Source organism: Macrotis lagotis, chromosome 1 (genome assembly GCF_037893015.1).
Source record: "Macrotis lagotis isolate mMagLag1 chromosome 1, bilby.v1.9.chrom.fasta, whole genome shotgun sequence".
NCBI lineage: Eukaryota > Metazoa > Chordata > Mammalia > Peramelemorphia > Peramelidae > Macrotis > Macrotis lagotis.
The window spans coordinates 502503133-502527288 of record NC_133658.1 but is presented as its reverse complement, the minus strand read 5'-3'; the positions used below and the strand labels follow the sequence as shown (position 1 = coordinate 502527288).

The 24156-nt window shown below is 32.7% G+C and overlaps 1 protein-coding gene and 1 long non-coding RNA gene across 4 annotated transcripts in view; one reads left to right on the top strand and one right to left on the bottom strand.

Annotated features, from left to right (window-relative positions):
* Positions 1 to 24156, top strand: part of ERG (ETS transcription factor ERG) — a 124266-nt gene that overhangs the window by 43598 nt on the left and 56512 nt on the right. For all 3 annotated transcript variants that reach the window (XM_074214004.1, XM_074214003.1, XM_074214005.1), the window contains exon 2: positions 20241 to 20458. In XM_074214004.1, coding sequence (XP_074070105.1) covers positions 20241 to 20458 — 218 coding nt within the window. The remainder of the gene's footprint in view (positions 1 to 20240; positions 20459 to 24156) is intronic.
* The window catches only part of LOC141506861 (uncharacterized), a 102832-nt gene continuing 88118 nt past the window's right edge, over positions 9443 to 24156 (bottom strand). The window contains exon 3 of the long non-coding RNA XR_012473994.1: positions 9443 to 11730. This is a non-coding gene — a long non-coding RNA (uncharacterized LOC141506861). The remainder of the gene's footprint in view (positions 11731 to 24156) is intronic.

Below are 24156 nucleotides of genomic sequence, written 5' to 3'. Positions count from 1 at the left end.
TGGAAGTGAGTCAACCTCTATCTGCTCCTATTCTCATATATATACATTTTGATTCAAGAAGACATTATTTCACCAAGTTACAATAAAGGTTGATAACAGTGGCCTGCCATTGTATTTTTGAAAGTAAACAAAAGTGCTTAATTCTCCTCAGAGGCTAAAAATTATTAACCCAAAAATGAAATTAATTTTCCAATATGATAGTTACTGAAAGAGTTACTGAAAGACTCAACAAATATTTTGGTTAAGAACTCAGTCAATAATATGTTGACAAAGTTTTTTTTTTCTTTTAGATTTTTTCAAGGCAATGGGGTTAAGTGGCTTGCCAAAGGCCACACAGCTAGGTAATTATCAAATGTCTGAGGCCGGATTTGAACTCAGGTACTCCTGACTCCAGGGCCAGTGCTTTATCCACTGTGCCACTAGCCGCCCCGACAAAGAAGTTTAAAATAAGTGATTGAATCTTGTGGATTTGTTTATAGAAGCAGAGAAATTTATTATAGCAATTTAGGATCAGTTTAACTGATTTACCAAAATTTACAGAAGAGCTATTAAAGGTGTCTGAACTTAATGATAAACACAATTTGTAAGGATTGTAGAAAATATATAACATCAAATTGGACTCAGAAAATTTAGCATCTATCAAATATCTAGTAAGATATGACATTGTTTCATGGTATTACAGATGATAAATCTTCATATTATTATATATAAATGAAACCCGAAATATTCTTTCAAATTCATACTTATGCCAGGATATTATCAGAGACCAAACTGTTTCACATAATCACCAAAATATAATATTTAACTAATAAAAACTTAAGAACATTATTTCAAATGGATGTCACCATACCAAATATTCATAATCTTCAAGTTACAGGAAATTAAACTCTTTCAAAATATAGAGAGCTAAGAAGATATATCAAAATCATATGGGAATAGGATCAGGAATAAATTATCCCTATCACTCTGCCTACTAAAACCATGAAAGCTTTCAGTGATCCTACAAAAGATGAGCTAACAACTTCTATTCAACTATGAAAAGGCAATTTAGTGTACTTTTTCTAGTGTGATTTTTATCTTAAATTCATTAAACAAGATGAAAAAAGCAAAACACCAGTAACAAAACAACAGCAACAATAATAATAAATAATATTACTTAGTGCTTTAAGTTTTGCAAAGAACTTTCTAAACATTATCTTATTTGGCCAAAGGTTAATTTACAATATCAGATCAGTTTTGATTTCAGTGCTGATTTTGGTCATTAATTTATTCATTTGCCCATTCACAATTTGATAAACCCTCTGCTAGGTCCTAGGAAGAAACTGGGAGGTAATTAATACACAGTCTCTGTCCAGATGGAGTTCTTAGTATAACAGTGGGGATATGACATGTATAAATACACAAAAATTCTATTTGTATATAATACAAAATTTGATAAAAGCATAAGAGGCATATTAATTGAGGCAAAAGGAAGGAAAATTTCTATGAGACATATTTAGCTTTGTTCCAGAAAATGTCACAAACCATTGTTCCTTATATAAAAATCCCTAGAGTTATAGATAGATAAGAAATAGGCGTAGAATGGGAGGAGAAAAGACCACTGCTGGTGGACTTAGAAATCACTATCATTTCTAAGAATTGATACAGAAGACATTATTTATAAGACTAAGACATTAATTATAAGACTTATACAAACTTTGACAGTCTACCAGTGTTATGCCATGAAACTTAATTGCTTCCATTTAAAATTATCTGAGGAAGACTCTGAAGATCACCTGTCATAAGGTACTGGCCACCAAAGTCCTATCTTGAGCTAAACTGCCAACTCTACCATAGAGTGTACAACTCTAGCCACATTCTTCAAATGCCAAATGTACATTTGCCTAAAAGACTACTTTTTGGAGAACTTACACACAAGACACGCTCTCACATGGAGGTCAGAAAAATTGATACAAAGACACCCTCAAGGTCCCTTAAAGAACTTTGGAATCAGTTGTTAGACATGGGAAACACTGGCACAGGACCATCCAGTATGATATGCCCTTATGAAAGAAGGCACTGTGCAGTAATTCAAGGAGATATGAGATGAACAAATTTAGAGCCATCTCCACTCCAAATGTTCAGATGGACTATTAGTGCCTCATGCATGGTAGAATCTTCTAAGTCCATATTGGTCTGATCAGTCACAGTTGAACACACTGTAACTTGATCCCAACAAAGTGATGTCATTTTGTTCCTCTTTGAGAAGGACAACAACCATACCAATCATAAAGGAAGCTTTGTAGAGATTATGGAGGGGGTAATATATTTCAAAGATGGAGATCAGGAGATGGAGAATGACATGAGGAAAAAGAAGAGAATTGGAGGAGGACAAAATAAGAATAGACTAATATAATAGAAAGGTACAGTGGGATCCAAATTACTCCAGACAAACTAAAATAACTAGTGTATTGACTTATAGCCCAAGAGTCTCAGATCTAAAAAAACACATACTTAAATGGTATTGGCTTTATGATCCTGAGCAAATTTTTTAGTCTCATTCTTTAGGAATCTCACTAAACTTATAAATCGCAAACAATATGCTTACCTGTCTTGATAGAGAGACTTTGTCTCATTTAGAAGAGTTTCCTCTACCAATGAAAACATAGGTCCAGGCCATATTTCTATGTGATAAAGTTTACAACATTTTTATATCTTAAAAAATTACTATATAGTCTGAAATTTTTTTAATCTTTTGTTTTGCATATTTGGTTCATAAAATTTTGACACATATTACTTAATTCTTCATCATAAAGCCACCTATTTATCACATTGGAATTTAAGTGTACCTTTGATATCCATCCATTCCAGTCTAGATTTGATTATATTACATGTTTTGTTTTTATTTCTTATTTAACTTGTGGGAAAAACAAGAATTTCTATAATTTAGTACAATTAAAAATGATTGCAAAGGAAACTTCAAATCTACTCTGCACAACTTGCTATTTCTTTCATACATACAATAAAATTATCTTGTAAATTTATTTTCCTTTTTCTCTGTACTCCACATCAACCCTAGAGATGGCTAATTAGACACAAATAGCTATATCTATAAAATCATTCTACATATCAATTTCTCTGGATATGGATAGTATCTTTCTTCATCTGTCCTTTATGATTACTTTGGGAATTATAATAGTCAAAATAATATATTTGCTCAAAGTCATGGGGTTATGTGACTTGCCCAAGGGCACACAGCTAGGTAATTATTAAATATCTGAGGTCACATTTGAATTTAGGTCCTCCTGACTCCAGGGCCAGTGCTCTATCCACTGCGCCACTTAGCTATCCCTCCAAGTCATTCTTTAAACAATATTGCTCTTGCTCTATATAATGTTCTCTTGGTTTTTCCAGTTTTGCTATTCATTATTTGATGCAAGTCTTTCCATATGTTTCTTATCCTTGAGTTCATTATTTCTTATGGCACAGCAATATTCCATGACAATCATATACCTCAACTTGTTCGTTCATTCCCCAACTCATGGGCATGCCTGAAATTTCCAGTTCTATGCCACCACAAAGAGAACTGCACTAAACATGATGGATGTGTCCCCTTTCCCCTAATCATCTTTAGAAGTAGACCAAGTAGTGGAATTACTGAATCAAAGGGTAGAAATACCTTAATTGCTCTTTGGGTATGATTCCAAGTCATCCAAAATGGTTGGATCAGGTCACAATTCCACCAATAAGGAATGTGTCTCCATTTTTCCATATCCTTGTTGCCATTTTCCCCTTCCTCTTATTCTAGCCCATCTAGTAAGTATAAAATGATACCTCAAGATTGTTTTATTTTGTATTTCTCTAGTCAATAATGATTTAAACTATTTTTTTCATATGACTATAAACAAGAAAACTGCCTGTTAATATTCTTGGCCATTTATCAATTCACATGCTTAAAGATTTGACTAATTCTTTGCATAAGACCTTGATTTAATAAACTGCTTTTAAAAATTTCCTCCCAATTTTCCACTGTCCTTCTGATCTTGCTTTCATTTGTTTTATTTGTTCAAAAGCCTATCAATTTAAGGTAACTTAAATTATGCATTTTACACCTAACTTTGCTCTCTGTTTCTAGTTTATTCATAAATTATTTGCTTATCTGTAAATCTGACAAGTAATATATTTCATGTTCTTCAAATTTTCTTGTAAAATCTCTATATCAAGGTCATGTATCCATTTTGACATTCTCTTGATAAATGGTGTAAGATTTTGGTGTAAGCTCAATTTGTGCCATACTACTTTCCAATTTTTACCAAATAATGAATCCTTATCTCTATATCTTAATTCTTTGCACTTGTCAAATACAAAGTTATTATGCTTATTTGCTGCTATAAATTGTATGTCTACTCTATTGCATTGATTTATCTTTCTATTTCTTAGCCAGTACTAGTGTCTTAGCCTGATAGTTTTGATAACTAATTTAAGATCTGATACTGTTTAAATCTGCTTCTTTTAATTTTTTTCATTCTTTCCCTTGACATTCTTGACTTTTTGCTATTCCAAATGAATTTTATTATTATTTTTTTAATTCAGTAAAAAACTTTTTCAGTAGCTTAATTAGGAAGGCATTGAATATATAAATTAGTTTGGATAATTTAGTTTGCATTTTTTATACTGGCCCTGCCTCCCCATGAACAACGATGACTATTTCTCCAATTATCTAAATCTGATTTTATTTTTATAAAAATTAAAAAAAAATAATTTGGCTTGCATAGTTCCTGGCTTTGTTTTGACAGATGTATATCCAAGTATTTTATACTGTCTAGTGTTATTTTAAACAGGGTATTTTTAAAAATCTCTCTTTTTTTTAGAGTTTTGTTTGGGACATATAAGCATGCTGATGATTTATGTGGTTTTATTTTTGTATCTTGCTACTTTGTTAAAATTGTTAGTTGTTTCAACTAACTTTTAGTTGAGTCTTTTGGAATTTCCAAGTGTGTACAATCATATCATTTGAAAAAAGAGATAGTTTTATTATGTCATGCCCTATTCTGATTCCTTCTATTTCTTTTTCTTCTTTCATTGCTCTTGCTAGGATTTCCAATACAATATTGATAGTATTATGACTGTGGGTATCCTTGTTTCACACCTGATCTTACCAAGAAGATTTCTAGTTTATCCATTACAAATAATACTTACTGATGATTTTATATAAATACTTTTTAAAATCAATTTGTGAAAAAACTGTTTATACCATTACTTTCAAGTATTTTCATAAAAATGAGTATTGAACTTTATCAAAAACTTTTCTGCATCTATTAATATAATTATATGATTTTTAAAAAATATGTATTGATGCAATCAATTATGTTAATAGTTTTTCTTTCCTTTTCCACTGCAAATATGATAAAATGATTGTAATGTGTAATCTTTATAAAAGTGTCACAATTTTTGAGCTAATATTTTATTTTGAATTTTTGCATTAAAATTGGCCTATAATTTTCTTTTTCTGTTTTCTTCCTAGTATAAGTATCAATGTCAAAAGAAATTTGATAGACTTCTCAACTTAACATTTTATTCCAAGTAATTTATTTAATATTGGAATTAGATAATTTTAAAATGTTTGTTAAAATTCATTTATAATCTATTTGGACCCAGTCCTTTTCTCTTAGGAAGCTAATTTTTGACCTATTCAATTTCTTTTTTCTAAAATAGCTATGTTTAGATATTCTATTTCCTCTTCTGCTAATCTAGGCAATTAATATACTTTTTGTAAATAGTCTTCCATTTCATTTATATTGTTAAATTTATTGGCATGTTAGACAAAACAACTTCTTTTAATTGCTTTAATTCCATCTTTATTATTAGTATATTCTTTTTTCATTTTTGATACTCAAGATTTGAGTTTTTTCTTTTTTAAATTAACCAATTCTTATCTATTTTATTAGTTTTTTCATAAAACAAATTTCTAGTTTTATTTATTAATCAATGGTTGTTTTATTCTTAATTTTATTAATCTCACCTTTAATTTTTAGGTCTAACTAAATGTTATTAGGGGCTTTTAATTTGTTCTTTTTCAATTTTTTAAACTGCATATCCAAATCATTAGTCTATTCTTATTTATTTTTAATTAAAAAAATTTTTTTTTGTGGACAGCAATGGGTTTAAGTGGCTTGCCCGAGGCCACACAGCTAGGTAATTATTAAGTGTCTGAGACCATATTTGAACCCAGGTACTCCTGATTCCAGGGCCAGTGCTTTATCCACTGTGCCACCTAGCCTCCCCTAGTCTATTCTTATTGATGTAAGTATTCAGAAATAAAAATTTTTCTCTGCTGCTTTTGCTGTATCCCATAGGTTTTGATTTTTGATTTTTTTCATTCTTTCCCTTGACATTCTTATCATTACCTGTCTCATTTTTATCATTACCTTTAATGAAATTATTGTTTCTATGATTTGTTCTTTCCCCCACTCATTCTTTAAGTTGTTATAGCTCCAAATATTTCTATCTATATTTCCTCGATCCCTTATTGAATATAATTTTTATTGCATATCTGAAAAGGATACTTTTATTTTTTCTGTTTTTGACTATGAAATTTTTATATATTAATATAATATATAAATATAATAATAATAACAATTAATATGCAAATGTAGTATTTGTAAAGGTACCATGAACCTCTGAGAAAGAGTTTTATTATTGCATTGGTTTTTAATGAGTTTTAAATCAGACAAATTTTCAGCCCACTGATGAATTTTTGTCTCTATCTCTTTTTTTTTTTGCAAGACAAATGGGGTTAAGTGGCTTGCCCAAGGTCACACAGCTAGGTAATTATTAAGTGTCTGAGGATGGATTTGAATTCAGGTACTCCTGACTCCAGGACCAGTGTTCTATCTACTATGCCACCTAGCTGCCCCTTGTCTCCATCTCTTGAATAAATATTTTAACCTTTAGTGACATAATACAAGATTGTGATCCATGTTCATTTGGGATTTTCTATAATTTCAGAACAATTTTACTTCTCAATATACAAATACCATATTTAATTATTTGTTGGACTAGAATCATGAGACAAGATTTACAATATTCTGGAAATAAAATATCATCAAAATACTCCTTAAGGCCATGTTTTTAAGTCCCATCATTATACCCAGATGTTATAGTCTTATCTTGACTTTACACAATGGTTTTGAGAAGTGTCTTGAATGAAAAAGTAAGTTTCATGAGTTAAAATGACCTTTTCTTATCTTTGATATTCCAGTATTTTTATTGTTTTACTCATGATAAGTTCTTCTTTTCCACATAGCAATGATTGTCCATTGTTTTGATACTAGTCTTCATGATGTATTTTTTTCAACTTCAAGAACATATGCTACAGAGGAATTAATAATAAGACTTCTAGTTTTTGCTTGCTTTCTGAGTATTAATTAGGTTGCTTTATAGCATTAGTCATTTCTTAGCATTATTTCTTTTTGTTTTTTTGAACTTCAATTTCCTTTGCTCTTTAGTGGAATTAATTGTGTTTTGTTGTGAGTTCCAATGATCCTTAAAATTTTTGAACATAAGCTTTGATCTGGAAGAGACCCTAGAGATCATTTAGTCCAACTACTTCATTTTACAGAGGATACTTGCAGTCTCACAGAGAGGAAGTGGCAGAACAAGAATTTAAACCCCAAGCTTAAAATGTAATTCTCTTCAGAATTACCTACATAAAAGTGAAAATTTGTTTTGAAATTGCTAATGAAATGTTGCTGGAGAGGAAAATGATGAAGGCTAAGTGAGTTATTCATATGTAAAAGTTGGAAGATAATCAACCAACAAATTAAAGAGAGGAGGGATTGGAGACTTAGTACAACCATGGTAAATGAAGGCAATGAAAGTCAAGGGACAACAAGGGAAGTAAAGAATAAATATATGGTTTGTAGTCTCAAAGGTTAAAAGAATCTAAAGCAGTATACAGACGGAAAGGAGGTCATTGGATTTAGTAATAAAAGTAATGAATGACTTTAATGAGAGTTCAATAAAATAGAGAGGGCAGCAGATGAGGCAATAAATGCTCTTTCTAAAAATTTGAGAGTGAAGGGAAGGAGACAGACAAGTGACAGTTTGGAGGGAAGGGGTAAAGCAGTGTTTCTTTTTTGGTTATTTGGGGTTTTCTTTTTTTTGCAGTTATTTATAAGTTCATAGAAAGTTAAAGTAAAGATGACAGATATTTGAAAAGTACTGTGTTGAACTCCTAGAGTTGGGCAATCTGTATTGAATACTGGCTCTGATTCCTATTGTGCTATTTTGGGCAAGTCTCTCTTTGGGTCATACTTCTTAGAAAGGTCTCTCCCTTAGCTGTTTCCACATCTATAACATCCAGAGACTGAAGAAGATGATAAAATCATTTCCATCTCAGGTCCAATCTTTATCATTCTATGAAGTTTATAATTTTTGAAGTTCATTATATTTTCATATTATATCTTTTCTTTACTCTGAAAGCCATGATTTTATTGAATCCACAAAATGTATTGCCTCTAGTACCTAAGTAATTGAATTATGAAATAGGCACATGGAAGAAGAGACACTAAGTAAGAAAATTTTGTCATGCTAGAAAAGAAATGCAGATACCTCTTACAAATTACTTTGTACTAAATGAGGAGGACAGTTAGATGGCACAGTGGATAAAACACTGGACTCGGAATCAAGGACACTCTTCTTCATGAGTTCAAATCTGATCTCAGACACTTAGTAGCTGCGTGACTCTAGGCAAGTCACTTAATCTAGTTTGCTTTAGTTTCATCATCTGCAAAAAATGAACTAGAAAAAGAAATGGTACTCCACTTTCTTTGCCAAGAAAACTCCAAAATGAAGTATGAAGAGTCAGATAAGACTGAAATAAACATCACCAAATTAAGTGGAGGGAATTTTTTGTAAAATATGAAAGAAAAACCTTAATTTTCTAATCAATGAATCCAAAAAAATTTACAGATTTCACAATTTGAGCTTATTATCTTCTGGAGTTAAATAGTTAAAAAGCTTCAGAAATGAACTTTTAAGTACTGTACTTAAGCTCTATCTCTTCCTCTAGTTATTTGAAATTAAATAAAAAGTGATAAAAACATATTTCTTTATAATTAACTTTTATAAAAAGGGGAAAATCATAAATCAATATATGAGATCTAGTTTAATGCAAGTGAAGTCTATTCTTCAAGAAAGTAATATTTAAAATATCAGAGTTCAGTTCATCTAGATGAAGTTCATGAGCCTGTTCTGCTTCAGCATGTGAACCATAACTCAAAAGAATGGAAATTCTTTACACAGTAGAGGGTAAGTAAGAGGAGGGCTAGAACTAGCATAGGTATAAGAAGTGCATAACCCTCACTATCTTTAGAGGAAAAGACATTGACTACTTCCCAGGAGAGACCCTAGAAATGTGTTTAGAGTGTTTTCTTATTCATTCATCATTTTTTTGTTAAGGTATAAACTAATATTCTGAAATGTTTGTTGTCATTGTGTGTGTGTGTGTGTGTGTGTGTGTGTGTGTGTGTGTGTGTGTGTGTGTTACTGCAGGAAATTCCCATCAGTTAGGCAGCTCATTATCATAGAAAATTCTTTGGAACACTAGGAGGTAAAGTGATTTGTCTATTATCATAGTTAGAATGGAACAGAAATGAGACTTGAACTAGGTCTCCCTAACTCTAAGATCAGTCCTCTAACTGCTATATCATGATAAATACATCCATATTAAAATAGATTATTTCCTCAGTGCTTACTCCTAGCTTTTATTCTTTCTTGAAGTGAATAAGTGAATAATTTCAAAAAATTGCATTATTGATTTTGGCTCCAGGACACCCTAGATTTTTTTGGAAATCTCCAAACAAGAATACAGTTCAGTTAGGTTTCCTCATAAATGCAGATCTAAAATTCTTTAGAAAGTTAGCAATCTGTCTTTGTAATATTTATAGTTATACAATGCTTCTATGTGATTTGTTTGGATCCTCCTAACTTTTTTCTTCAAATTCTCCTGGCTGTACTTAAAGTACAGTTTTCAATTTCTCCTTCCCTCTTACTCTCTCATACCTCATTATCTCAGTATGTTCTTATGAGGGATTATTCTATAGATACGTTGTTTTGAATTTACACATTGGTTTCTTGCATTTTTTTTTAAAGAAGTTGGACATAGCACAGAAGTTACGGGACTAGTTGGTTGGAAATGATTTGTGAAAAGAGGAAAACACTATCTTCCTCAAATATATATTTGTATTCCATTTTGGTATTCATTTGTCTAGACCATTTGCAGTACGAGAAGGAAAACAAATAAAATAATGTTGCTTTAAAGTGTCTTTTGACATATAGTTATATTACATTATATTCTTATTTTATTTCATTTAATTAATATGGGTGGCTTGATGGTTCAGTGGGTAGTACTGGACTTGGAGTCAGGAAGATTCATCTTCATGAGTTCAAATATGACCTCAGTCATTTACAAGATGTATAATCCTGGACAAGTCATTTAACCCTGTTTGCCTCAATTTCCTTCTCTGTAAAATGAGCTAGAAAAGGAAAGAGCAAACTACTCTAGCAACTTTTTCAAGAAAACCCCAAATGGGGTCATGGTTGGAAATGACTGAATAGCAACAATAATTAATATGTCAGTTCCCTTGAGTCTTGATAGATGCTCTTCTGCTTTATCTTGTTCAGTCTTAGGCTTTCACCTCACTCTCCTTCTATTTCTCAACCATCCCTATATTCTCCACCACTCCTTCTTCTTTCCAGGATCTCTTTGGAATATGAGATTTTTGAGGACACTCTTGCTTGTTTGTATTAGTATTCCCTGTCCTTAGCAAAGGACCTGGAACATTTTAAGCTCTGTCTCTCCTTTCTGTTTCTGTCTGTCTCTTTTTTTACTCTCTCTCTCTCTCTCTCTCTCTCTCTCTCTCTCTTTCATTGACTGTAGTGCACTACTAAGCAGAGCTTGTGATTGAGTAGATATAACTTTCATTTTTTTGAAAGAGGAAATTTCAGCTCTCTCTTTTTTCCTTACCCAGAGGCTTACAACGGATATTGTTGACTTACTCAAAACCAGGCAGGAAAAAAGAATATGAAGATCTTTGGGGTTTTTTTGTGCACACTTAGTTATGAATTAGAATCCAAATGAGAAGTCTTTCCTTTCTATATGTAAAAATATAGGAAAGTAAAAAAAATACTTTAAAATGCATCCAAGTAAAGGACTATATTAGGCCAAACACCCTATTTATGTTTATAAAAGCTGAGCTCTTATTGACCATTTTACCCATTATATTTAAGCAAGCAGTTCAGTTAATGGCTATTAAGATTTATTTAAGCATTTCATACTATATATGATGGAAATAAAAACAGAGAAATTGAAATTCCTTTCCCTTGGCTCCTACTTGATCCCCTACTGCTGAGGGCAAGGAAAGGGCAAAGAAAGTTGAGTTTTTTGTTTGGTGGAATTTTTTTGTTGTTGTTGCAAAAAAGAATCTGCTTCTCCCTAGGTAGAGAGAAGGAAAGAAAGGATCCATATGAACACATCCCATTTTCTGCTTCTCCCTGTTGCACCTGAATCAGCAAAATAAGTCTAGGTCCATCTTTATCCTGTGATCTTAGCAATTCTAGATCCTTTTCTGTAGCCCATCATCCTGCACCAGTGTTGCTCTTCTGAATCACCACTCCTGGAGGCTTCCATAATATAACTTTCCTCCTTCTTCCCCATCACCAGGCTGCAATAGATTTTCAATCTTTTCCCTAGAAATGCATTAAAATTCAGGGTCAGAGATAAGATCACAGAAATTTGGAGAATGCTTGGTAACTCAAATAGAGGTTTGTTACTTTAGTTCTCCCAAGGCTTCTGTGTCAATTCTCCTATGTCAGTGTCAATCCTATATTATGCTAATATTAACAATGATGTTAAATAGAACTTCTTTTTAGTATGTAAATATTTTATTTTTCCAAGTACTTACAATGGTAGTTTTTAACCAATCATTTTTTGGCAAGGTTTTGAGTTTTTCTCCCTCACTCCCTTTTCTCCCTCACTCACTCCCTCACTCCCTTTTTCTCCCAGAGAGTAATCTGATATAGGTTTATATTTGTAATCATGCTAAGTATAGATTGGAATTGAAAATGTTGTGAGAGAAGAATCAGATCCCAAAAGAAGGAAAACACTAGAGATAACAAAATTTGCATAATACATAAGGGAAAACTCTGAAAAATTTAAGATAATATGCTTTGGTCTTCATTTAAACTGAACAGTTCCTTCTCTAGATACAAATGGTATTTTCCATCAAAAGTCCCTTAAATTGTCTTTGATTATCGTGCTGCTAAAATGAACAAGTTCAATGTACTGATCATTACCCTATGATGTTGTTGTTAGTGTATATAATGTTCTTCTGGTTCTGTTCATTTCACTTGGCATCAGTTCATGCAAGTCTTTCAGGCTTTTCTGAAATTCTATACCTCATGATTTCTTTTAGAACAATAGTGTTACATCACATACATATACCACAATTGATTCAGCCATTCTCCAAGTGATGAGTATCCCCTCAAATCCCAATTCTTTGCCGCTACAAAAAGATTTGCTATAAATATTTTTGTATATATGAAATTTTTACCCCTTTTCATGATTTAAGTGTCTATTCTTACAGTCCTTTGAGTTTTCACAGAATATTAGGATTTCAAATTAAAGAAATCTCAAAGGGCATCTACTTTAACCTTTTATAATAGAAATAGACTATTGGACTTGGAGTTATATAGACTTGGATTCAAATCTTGCCTCTAATACAATGTGTTTCTGTATATACTAAGCATGTCACTTAGCTTCTCTCAGCCTCAGTTTGCTTATCTTAGAAGTGAGGATAATAATAGAGCCTACTTCAGGGAATTTTTGTGAACATAAAATGATTTAATATATGTGAAGTGCTTTGTAAATGTATGTTAGCCATCAACTATCAACTTGTAAGTGAATAAAAATTCCATCTACAACTATCTACTGAATTTTCCACATATCTTTCTTCTATGATAGATCTATGAAATTAAACAATTTGCATGTTGTAGCATGAGGAAATAGAGTCTCAGAAAAGTAAAGTGACCTACAAACAGATAAAAGTAGCAAGTTAGAATGTGAATTCATGTCTTCTGATTCAAGTCTAGTACTTTTCCCACTATATAACTATAAACTCTTGGCCAAGGATTTGAATGCTGTTTGGCTTTAGTAGTGACTTCCTATAGGATCATGTAGAACTATATTGTAAGGGATCTTCATGGAGAGTACTTCTTAGTTAATCCAATTTAGAGCTCAAATCATTGAAAATGATACTGCTAATGAATCTTTCTTTTAGAATATAAACATTATGCTAATCACTTCAGATCTAGTCCTTAGGATTATTCTAAGATTATATTGAAACATCATGAACTTTCATATATCTAGCCATCTTCTCTATGTTCACCCCCCCAATTACTCTTCATGTATTTCAGTCAAATAAATACTTTAAACAATTCTTGTGCTGAGATTAAATATTACAAATATAGAATCAAAAGGAAGGAAAGTTCCAGGTTCTTTTCCTGTGTGTTCTCATGTCCTTTATTTATTAACTTTCAACTAACCTTTTCTCCCTCTAAGAAATTCTGGCATTTATACAGCAACTTTTCCTTTTTTTTTTTCTACCTTTTTTGTTTGATTACACCTTTGTTCAATAATGCGCTTTGTACCATTATCAAAAGAATGCCATTAAAGGCTAGGAAAAGATATACATCCTATAGCAGTTTAAGTAGGAGAGTTCATCTCCTTACCAAACCTTTCTGGTCACTTCCTCCAGAATAATAACAAGCTTTTGAATTAGAGTAAAGGTGTGATCTGCCTTTCTAAATGCAGAAGGACGGAAAGAAAGCTTGATCTGAGTCTGTTTTGTCATTGCTAAAAGTCATTTTTTTCTTCCTTGTGCTTTCAGGGAGCATATCTTTCATGATAAAGTCTACTGCTATGTCTACACTAGAACAAATAAATACCCATATGACAGGAAAATGGTAACTGATTAAATGTTCAGTATAAAACGACTGACACAAGCAATTGCCAGAGTCTTTTTGGAAAATGAAAATTTTCAATTTTATGCAATCTAAATTATCCATTTTATTACCTAGAATCATACTTTTTCATTCTTTAGTTAAAAAATGTTCTTCCTAGCCCTAGTTACTGGAAGTATCTTCTTCTAGTAATATGTAATTTAAAAAAAAACCCAAAACTTTTAACCTTAATATCCATTTGGATCCTATTCACAAATTATTTTATAATTACAGATGTTCTTTTATGCCACTTATATCTAAATCATCACCAAAGCATATTATCTTTTAGAACATATATAGTTTTGTTACTTACATGAAATTCAAGTACCATCAATTCTTTTTAAAATATTTTATTTCCCTTAAATACATGTAAAATGATTTTCAACAATTATTATTTTAAAAAATTTTTGAGTTCTTAATTCTATCCCTCCATTCCTTGCCCCCAATCCCTGATATGGTAGGCAATCTGATATAAGTTGTGCATGTGCATGTGCATGTGCAACCAAGTAAAATATTTCCATATTAGTCATTTTCTGCAAGAAGACTCAAAAAAGAAAGAAAACAACCAAGGAAGGAAGAAAGAAACCAAGGAACCAATCAAATAAGTGGAAGTAAAGAAATTCTAAGAATATTTTGAAAACATCTTCTAAATAAAAGTCTGTGTATATATATATATAATATACATATTAGATATACACATATATTTCTTTTGATACGTGGTGACTTTAATGTGAAGTTGGGCACAGAAGAGGGCATCACCAAGAATGGAAGTTCTTAAGATAGAACTAAAAAAAAGATGAAAATGTTGGTCAATTGTTCAGAAATTCCACAAATTCAAATACTGTATTTTTCCTCTAAGAAGAGAATGAGTTAGCCATATAGAACACCAAAAGAAAGATTACAAAAAGATATAATAATAGTATTAGATAAGAAATGGTTGCTTTATAATATTTGTGTCATTTGAGGATAAACTGTCTCTATTTGTAATTGTATAATCACCTGGTTAGAGCATGGAAAAAAATCAGTGCCAATTTGAAGAGAGAGGATACAGATGGGAATAGGCACTGGAGGCAGTTACACCAGATCAACTATAATCTATTTAAAGAGGCTATTGACATGATCATAGTGAAAGAGATAAAAATGAACACACTGTATCACTCTTTCCTAGGGAAGTTTAACAAATAAAAAAGGTCAAAACCTATCTCAACTAGCAATTTCTTGAAAAGTATGGCAGGCAAGGGCAGAATTGTATTGAAGTACAAACTACTTTGCACAGAATTACAAAGTACAAAGATGTAATGAAAAAGAAATTGAGCCTACAGAGAGCTTACATCTAACAAAATTGGTAACATTCTATATAATTTATAGATGAAACTGAAAAGAGAAAAGACATGAAATGAAAGAGATTTTTCAGTATTTTAATAGAGATCAAGTTTCATATTTCTGACGGTGGAGACAGTGGACATTTGAACTCTAATACTCCTAATACTACATGGAGAAGTAAAAATGGCACATAGTCTTGCTGTGGTTGTACAGATGGCCAGAGACATGATGTCGGCGTTCTGTCTGCAAAATATCTCTGCGGGAAAGTGCAGGAACAGAGGAAAAGGAAGAGGACACTTTGGGTCTGAATTAGAGCTCAGCCTCACGCACCACACTACTCCTTGTCTCAGAACCCCAAAGTTAACTACAGGAATCAATTGCATAGCACTAGCAAAGCAGTTCTCTAAAATTCCAGTGCCAATCAAGTGTTAGAGAAATGAGGAGCAGAGAGGACAGAATAAGGCACTAGGACAGGTTGCCAGGCATCCTGGAAGGGAGGAAGAAAGTGTCCATTCAGCACATCGCCAAGGCTGAGGAAAAAGTCCAGCATTCATCCTGGGTCAATACTGTCTCCTAAAAAGTTCTATAGAGCAGGGATTGAAACTGGTGAATTGTCCACTATAGGAACAGGTTAAGATGCTTTGAGATCCAGTCCTTAAGGAAACTGCCATCAGAGAGAAAAGAGTCAGAAAGTGAGCAATGGGGACAAAAATGGAGTTGGAAGGAGACTGAAATTACCAAAAAGTTCAAGAAGAAAAAACTCAAAGACATTGAACATACACAAATAAATCAACAGAGAAAGCACTAACAGCAGAAACAAATATGGTCTCCTGATTTTAGTAAACAGATTCAAGTATCTGAGTAAATACTGAAAAACAAAGGAAAACCAGCTAACACTTCACAAGACAGCAGACAGTTTTAGACTTTCAAGAGAACATGAAATCACAAAATGCTATTCCTGTTTGGTTCAAAAGAGAATGAGAATTATAAGAGAAGAATTTATGATATGCCCAACTTAAAAAAAATGAATCAGTCATGGAAATTTTCATCAAAGGAACAAAAGAGAGCAATAGATTGAGAATGCAAATAAACTGAAGTGAAGAACAGTCTAGAATAAGAGAAGCAAGAAAAATAACCTTAAAAAGAAAATAAACTCATCATCTAAGTAAAACATACTGATTTCAGAAATAGGTTGTGTAAGGACAATCTAAGGATAATAGTGCTCTCAGAAGAACATAAGACAAAAAAAAACTGAACACAAAAATGCAAGAAATAATACAAGAGAATTTCCATGAATTTTTGTACACAGAAAATTAAATATCAATTGGATCAATTAATAAATATCCTCCAGAAAAAACCCCAACAAAAACAAAACCAAGACTGTAAACTCCAAGACACATGATAATTAAATTAAAGAATTCAATTTAGAGAAACAAGTTCTGGAAGTGAACAGCAGAAGTAATGAAATTCTGAAGAAGAATACAGCATAGAGAAATCTACTGTACAAATCTGGACTTAATCAGAAATGAAAAAGATGGACATTCAATAATACTTACATTTGAAAAATTTTTTAAGGAAAAAAAAAACAGACCTGAATAGATTATTTGTTTCTCAAATATCCCAGGCAACAGAAATGCAAGAGTGAATAAATATAGCACCACTAAACCCCAGCAGCAAGACAAGCAGAGAGACAAAAGATTTCTTTCTAAATGTACATAAGCAATCAGAGATGAAGGTAGTAGAGGGGTTGAAGTAACAAAGAAGAGAAAAACCTGAGGCATTATGGACATAAGCTGATGATACCATACCTTTTTGTTGGACTACATTACAAAATGAAAGGGTACACAAAAGGGGAGAGCATAACAGGTGGTTAGAGCACAGCAAGAGTGTCTAATGTGTCTGGAATCAAATTGAGAAGATCTTGCAGGGACTGTATTGAAAAGGGAGAAGAAGAAAGGAGGTCTTATTTGGGTAATGTGCAAGGGTTACACTGATAAATGCTCCTCTGGGTGAAGAGAGTTTTCAGAAAGGAGATGGAAATATTTTGCTAGATCAAGTATGGGAGATTTGGAGTTTGAAAAGACCACTTGTCCTACCTTGGGAGTAGGGGAATTGAAATTCCTAGGGACAGCTGGCGTCTGGGAAAGCAGGAGGGTATGGAATTAGGGAAGAGTTTATTAAATAAAGTAAAAAAGTAACCAATGGGATGGTATAAATCAGTAGAGGGTTAAATAATAAAGAATGTGTTGATGAGAGGGGAAGTCCCACTAAGGGGCAATGTCCTCTCTATCACTTTCAGGAATTGGTTTTGTTCTGGAAGTAAGACACAATGGTAAAGGAAATCACAAGTGGGGAATGGCAGAACAAGTTGGGTATATGATTGTGGTGGAATTCTACTGTGCTATAAGAAATGATGAGCTCAATGATTTTAGAAAAACAGAGAGAGACTGGCAAGAAATAATAAAGTGCAAAATTAACAGAACCAAGAGAACATTGTACACAGTAATAACAATATTGTCTTAAGAATGACCATGAGTGAATAAGTTATTTTGTCTACTGTAAGTATCCAAATTAACTATAAAGGACATATGAAGAAAGATGTTACCTGCATCCAGAGAAAGGATTGATAAATAGAAGTATATATAGAATAATCATACACACACACACACACACACACACACACACACACACACACACACCTATGTATGTGTGTTATGGTAGCCCTCTATAGGGTAGACATGGGGACTAAAGAAAAAGAAAAAAGGAAATGTTTATGATAACTTTATTGTATATTTGAAAGGGATAGCATGTTGATACAACAGATTTTCATTTTCATGTATGGTCATCTTTTTATTGTATTATGTCATGGAAATGCTTGCTTTATTCCAAAAATTTAAAATAAAATAAAATAAAATATAAATAAATGAAGAAGGGGGGGTCAGCTCTAAAGTAGTGACAGAAGTTATCTAGAAAATAAAGTTTATTCTCAGGAGTTTTGATTCCACAAGGAATATAAGGAATATAAAGAGATAAGATAAGGGATTAATGATAAAGAATGTAGACAAAGAATATAAATAATGAACGAGAGAGAGAAATTCTTTCTAGAGAGGGGAGGAAAAAATGAAAATTTTAAAAATTGAATGGGACTAGTTGGAAGTGATAAGTTGAGATAATCTACTTGACTGAGAGGGAAATGACAAGGAAAGGATAATTAAATTACCAGATAAAAACGGGAAAGAACAAGGAAACAATAAGTAAAAGCTCACAGAGAAAGTATTGACAAATGAAAGGAAAAGATCAAAGATGAAGAAAAGAATCAGTTAGAACAAGGCTACCTAATAAAAGAGTAAGCTAAAGTAACTAAAACAACATGGTAGTATATTTACAGAGGAGGGGAAAATATTAATTTGAAAAATAATCAATATTAAAGACAATTGGAGAAAAATGTAAACCTAACTCTCCTATCTCTAATTGCTTAAACAATTCAATAAAAGGAAATGAGTTGATGGAGTGGGAAAAAAAAAGAAAAACCTACAATCTGGTGCTTGCAAGAAATACATTTAGAAAACAAAATTACATACACATAAAATTGAGAGACGTAAAATTTTTTTACAATGTACCATATAAATTCACTAAAGTAGAAGTTATAATGTGTTAATTGACAAAGCAAAAACATTAAAAATATAAAAAGAATTAAACAAGGAAACTACATCATGCGAAGAGGAAACAATGACAACAAACAAATATCAATTGTCAACTTTTATGCTTCAATTGCCTTTGCATCTAAATTCATAAAAGAAATATTAACTGAACTATAAAAAAAAATAGACCAAAAAGTGATAGATTTCAGTAGCCTTCTCTCAGTTTTGAATAAGTCTAAGAGAAAGAAAAACAAAGGGAAAATACAGAACTGAACAAATTGCTGGAGGAAACTAGGAATGCAAAAGAATAAACATATTTTTTTAGCACTATATGGAAATTTTATAAAAAAGATTTCAGACAAATGTAAAAGTTCATAATTAGGAAATATATATATATATATATATATATATATGTATACTTTAGTGGCAATAATACAAATAATTATTGACCCTAGGACAACAAGGAAAAGATACAGATTCAAATGGAGACTTCACAATGAAATAGCAATAATGAATGGATCAAAGAACAAATCATAGAAACAATGAATAATTGTGTCAAGGAAAATGAAAATGATACAGCATTCTAGAATTTCTGGGATATAGCTAAAGTAGTCCACAGGGGAAAAAATCACATCTTTATAAACATACATTAAGAAAATAGAAACAATTCCTTTAGAAAAATAGAAATTAATAAGTTGAATGTGCATTTTAAAAAGTGGTTCCAGTTTTTTTTATTATTAAATTTTTATTCTTTTCCAATACGTTTTTGGAAATTTCTCCATAATCTCTTTGGTATATAACTGCAGTGGATCCTAACCTTGCTTTGGGTTTATTCATTCTATGATTTTGCTAATCTATTTAATATTGTACAAGTGGGAGGATGACAGTTTGCATTGTCAGTCACCTTATATGAAGTTGAATGTTCTATAGAATCTTTGCATTTCAACCTAAAGTTAAAGTAAGTATTGATATTATCTGCTGATGTAGATTAAGCTATTATGATTCAAGACCTGGCAGAACTTTTTCATACTGATTGATTCCAAATCAATGCAACAGAAAATGAAGCAGTGAAAGGCTTTTTCTATTGTTTGACAAATGAGTGGCATACTGAGACCTTGAAAAAAGTTGTGGTTCACTTTCTATATTATTATGGAAACTGACCACTTATGATAAGTTTCCAGTGCTAAGAATGTTAATGAGAGTTTTCTGAACAATAGTGTCTTTTTCGGTTTTCAGGAAGCTTTATCAGTGGTGAGTGAGGATCAGTCATTATTTGAGTGTGCCTACGGAACTCCACACCTTACAAAAACTGAGATGACTGCATCTTCCTCCAGTGAATATGGACAGACTTCCAAGATGAGTCCACGTATCCCTCAGCAGGACTGGCTACCACAACCCCCATCTAGAGTTACTATCAAGATGGAATGTAATTCTAATCAAATTAATGGGTCAAGGTAAAAGGATTATGGGATCTATTCTTTCTTTTGAAAATATAATTTTAAATAAAAATGTCTTAAAAATATGGGAATCATGCTTTTCTTCAAAGTTGCAGAAGGAAAGTTGAGCATTAATTTTAAATTACCTTGAGGAAAATATGGTTTCTTTTGGTTTGGCCAGAGACAGTCTAATAAGAAATTAATTGAAAAGTTTACTCTCAAAACATAAATAATTTAGAAGGATAATATGCTCACTTATTAGTTAAAAAACTAAATGGAAAATAAAGACATAATTGGAAAGTAGAATTGAAGTTGAAAAATACTAAAGGTCATATATTCTAACTCCTTGCCTTAATTAAGTCATTAATTTTTTTCTCTTTTGATTAATTATTTATCTGGCTATTTGCTACTTTATTGGTTTTATAAGTTGATTTATAAATGCAACAATACAAAAAGAACAAGGTCTCACCAACCCCAGTCTGTCTCTCTATCCATTCTACTCTTAGAAAAAATGAAGGGACATAAACAAGGTACTCAAAGGGACTCTCTTTATAAAAGTAGGGAAAGTGAGGGGGAGGAAAAAGCAGGTCAGTCAATAAACATTAAGTGTCTAATATGGTGGACCATATGCTAAATATTGGATATGTAAAGGCACAAGACAGTCCCTACTCTTTTTTTTTTTTTTTAGATTTTTCAAGGCAATGGGGTTAAGTGGCTTGCCCAAGGCCACACAGCTAGGTAATTATTCAGTGTCTGAGGTTGGATTTGAACCCAGGTACTCCTGACTCCAAAGCTGGTGCTCTATCCACTGCGCCACCTAGGCCCCGACAGTCCCTACTCTTAAGGAACTCACAATCTAAAAAGAGAAACAAAATTTAAGCAACTATGTATAATCAATTATATAAAGTATAAATTGGAGCTAATCAACAAAGGAAAAGAACAAACATTAAGGGGCATTAGCAAAGGCTTTCCATAAGTAAGTGGGATTTTACCTAGGACTCAAAGGAAGCTAAGGTAATAAGGAGGAAGAGATGAAGAGGGGAAAGCCTTTGATATGACCTCATTACCTGTTCCTATCCAATGTCTAACACTATCTTCTTCAGTGAGATAGGACCCCAAATTATGTCATGAATGAAAGAATGAAATGCTGACATCTATCTCTATCCAAGGAGGAAATATTCAGAAGTTTAGACCCTTAAGTAGAACTGAGAAATGTTAGGTAGAGGTGCTGGACAATCTGGCACTACCAGAAAGACAACTCTTTACTAACAAAGTCCCACCCCTCTATCCTTTTCTCTTTTTACTTCTTCCAGACAATCACAGAGGAGTGCACTGTTCAGTAAGACTTTTATTTCTCAGTGGGATTCTCTTAAAATTTCCAAGGAGAAGTTTCAAAAAAAAAATAAGAAATCCAGACATCTTCCTGTCTACTGGTCCTCTCTCTCTAAACCAATTACTTTGTCTATTCCCACTTGGGAGAAAATCTATTTGTCAAGGGCATTTCCTGATCCTATACCAATTGTACCAAATTTACCCATCATTTATTCACTAGGAAGCTACTAGTTGTCCCTTAAGCTCTTAGATACTGTTACTGGATCTCTTTGTTCTTGAAGGAGAAAATTCAATTCCATATAGGTCAAGTTTCCATGGTCATCAGTCTTAGGCATCCTCTCAATATAACACCTTTTGATATGATGACTCATGCAAATTGGCATCCTGATCATCATTCAATTAACTATTTCATGTCCCAATTGAGGGAGAAGTATTGGTGACTCACAATCTCCTTTTCTATTGATTAAATACACCAAACTATTGATATATGGAATGCCCCCATCCACTACTCAATGGCAAGTGAACTCAAGTGAAGTTTCTAGCTGAGTACATAGGATAGAGACCCAAAAGTAGCACCTACCTGGAAAAGTGCTGAGGAAGGAAAGAAAGTCCTCTTTCCCTCACTCTATTCTTTTTTCTCTCCCACCTTCTCTCTCTTTTTTCTTTTTTCTTCCTCTCTCCTTTCTCCATTCTTCCCTCCCTTTCTTTCTTCTTTTCTTCCTTCCTTCTTTCTTTCTCCCTCCCTCTCTTCCTTCCTTCCTTCCTTCCTTCCTTCCTTCCTTCCTTCCTTCCTTCCTTCCTTCCTTCCCTCCCTCCCTCCCTCCCTCCCTCCCTCCCTCCTTCCTTCTACAAATGTCTTACTGGTTGTCTTAGAGGATTACAAATCTTATGTAGCACATGCACTGAAGCAACTATCCCAACTCTCACTCAATTATAGGTTCAGGAGTTCTAGGAGTATTTCTGAGACTTTGAGGCTTATTTTTTCTTACTCTATAGCTTATAAGCCCCCAAAATCTACTTTTGATAGGGAAATTTACTGTAAAACTTTGTGACACTTTCTCCTACAAGTATATCCAGAGACTGGGGGGGGGGTAGATTCAAATTTAAGACCACAGGAGGTAAAGGAGTTACTTACTGCTCCTGGTTTTTCAAAGTCCTTTTTTTCTCTTCAGTGGAATTCTTAAGATGACCTCTTTGGGCATGTTTTACTTTCTTTAATGGAGCTAAGAATATCTTCACACATTGTATCCAATTATGTTATGAGCACTGTCTAAATACTAAGGATACAAATAAAAACAAAGTCCTTGCCCAGAAGAAGTATACAATCTAAGGGGTAGGGAAGATAACATAAAAAAAAGGAAGCTGAAGAACAGAAGGGAGAAATTGGGGAGGAAGATAACTCACTGGAGGATATGATGGAGAGTTCTAAAGAAGTCCAAAAAATGTATGAACCGATGAGGATGAGAAATAAGAAAAATCTTTTTAAATAGAAGCCCCAGGGCCCATAACTCTATTCTCTAGACTAAATGTCCAATAAGAGGGGAAAAGAGTAATGATGAGCTGTGAGTAAAAGGCTATTTTAGTCATGTATCATAATGAGATTTCCCAAGGATGAGTTTCCTGGGGAAGGAAGATTTTTGATGGAGAGTTTCAAAGAAGTTCAAAAGCAGTGCAGCTGGTGGGAAATGGTGAGATTAATGTAGTCACAAGATTTAATCACAGATGATTTGGCTCTAATGTCTTAACAAGGGAGAATTTTGTTATCATTTTATGAAATATGAGCACTTATATGATTGAGTTGGAAGAGAACAATATATTGGGATGAATAAAAATTTGTTACACTCCTGAAGGGCTTTAAATAACTAAGATTCAAATCAGTTGGTTCTTTGAGAGAGCTAAAATAAAGTCCACCAGTCAAGGAAGAATTCATCTCTTCTCCCCAACTCCAGCATCTCCCTTGCCTGTAATAGTAAATCTTCATGCCTAAACAAGACATCCAATTTAGCAATTAGAGATTTGATGTGAAAGTTTGATGCAGAGTTGTGGGGACAGAGATAGATAGACATGGATACAAAAAGGCAGTCACATGAAACCAGAAATAGCTCAAGCAATATGAGCCTTAGCTGCCTATCCAAACATGAACTCACCAACTGAGTAACCCAACCAGTAATGATGGAAAAGGCTTTGAGACTTGGCAGTACTGGAGCCTTGGCTGCACATGCTCTGTGTTTTACATTGCACATGTTAGCAGGAGAGTTTATCCAAATTTAGAGGGAAGGGGTTATTTTAAAGCTACTTCTTTTTTTATAATGCTATCTTAGTAAAATAACTTTTGGGGAGCATTTGTGACTTTACTGAAGACTAATAATGGGAAGAACATTAAT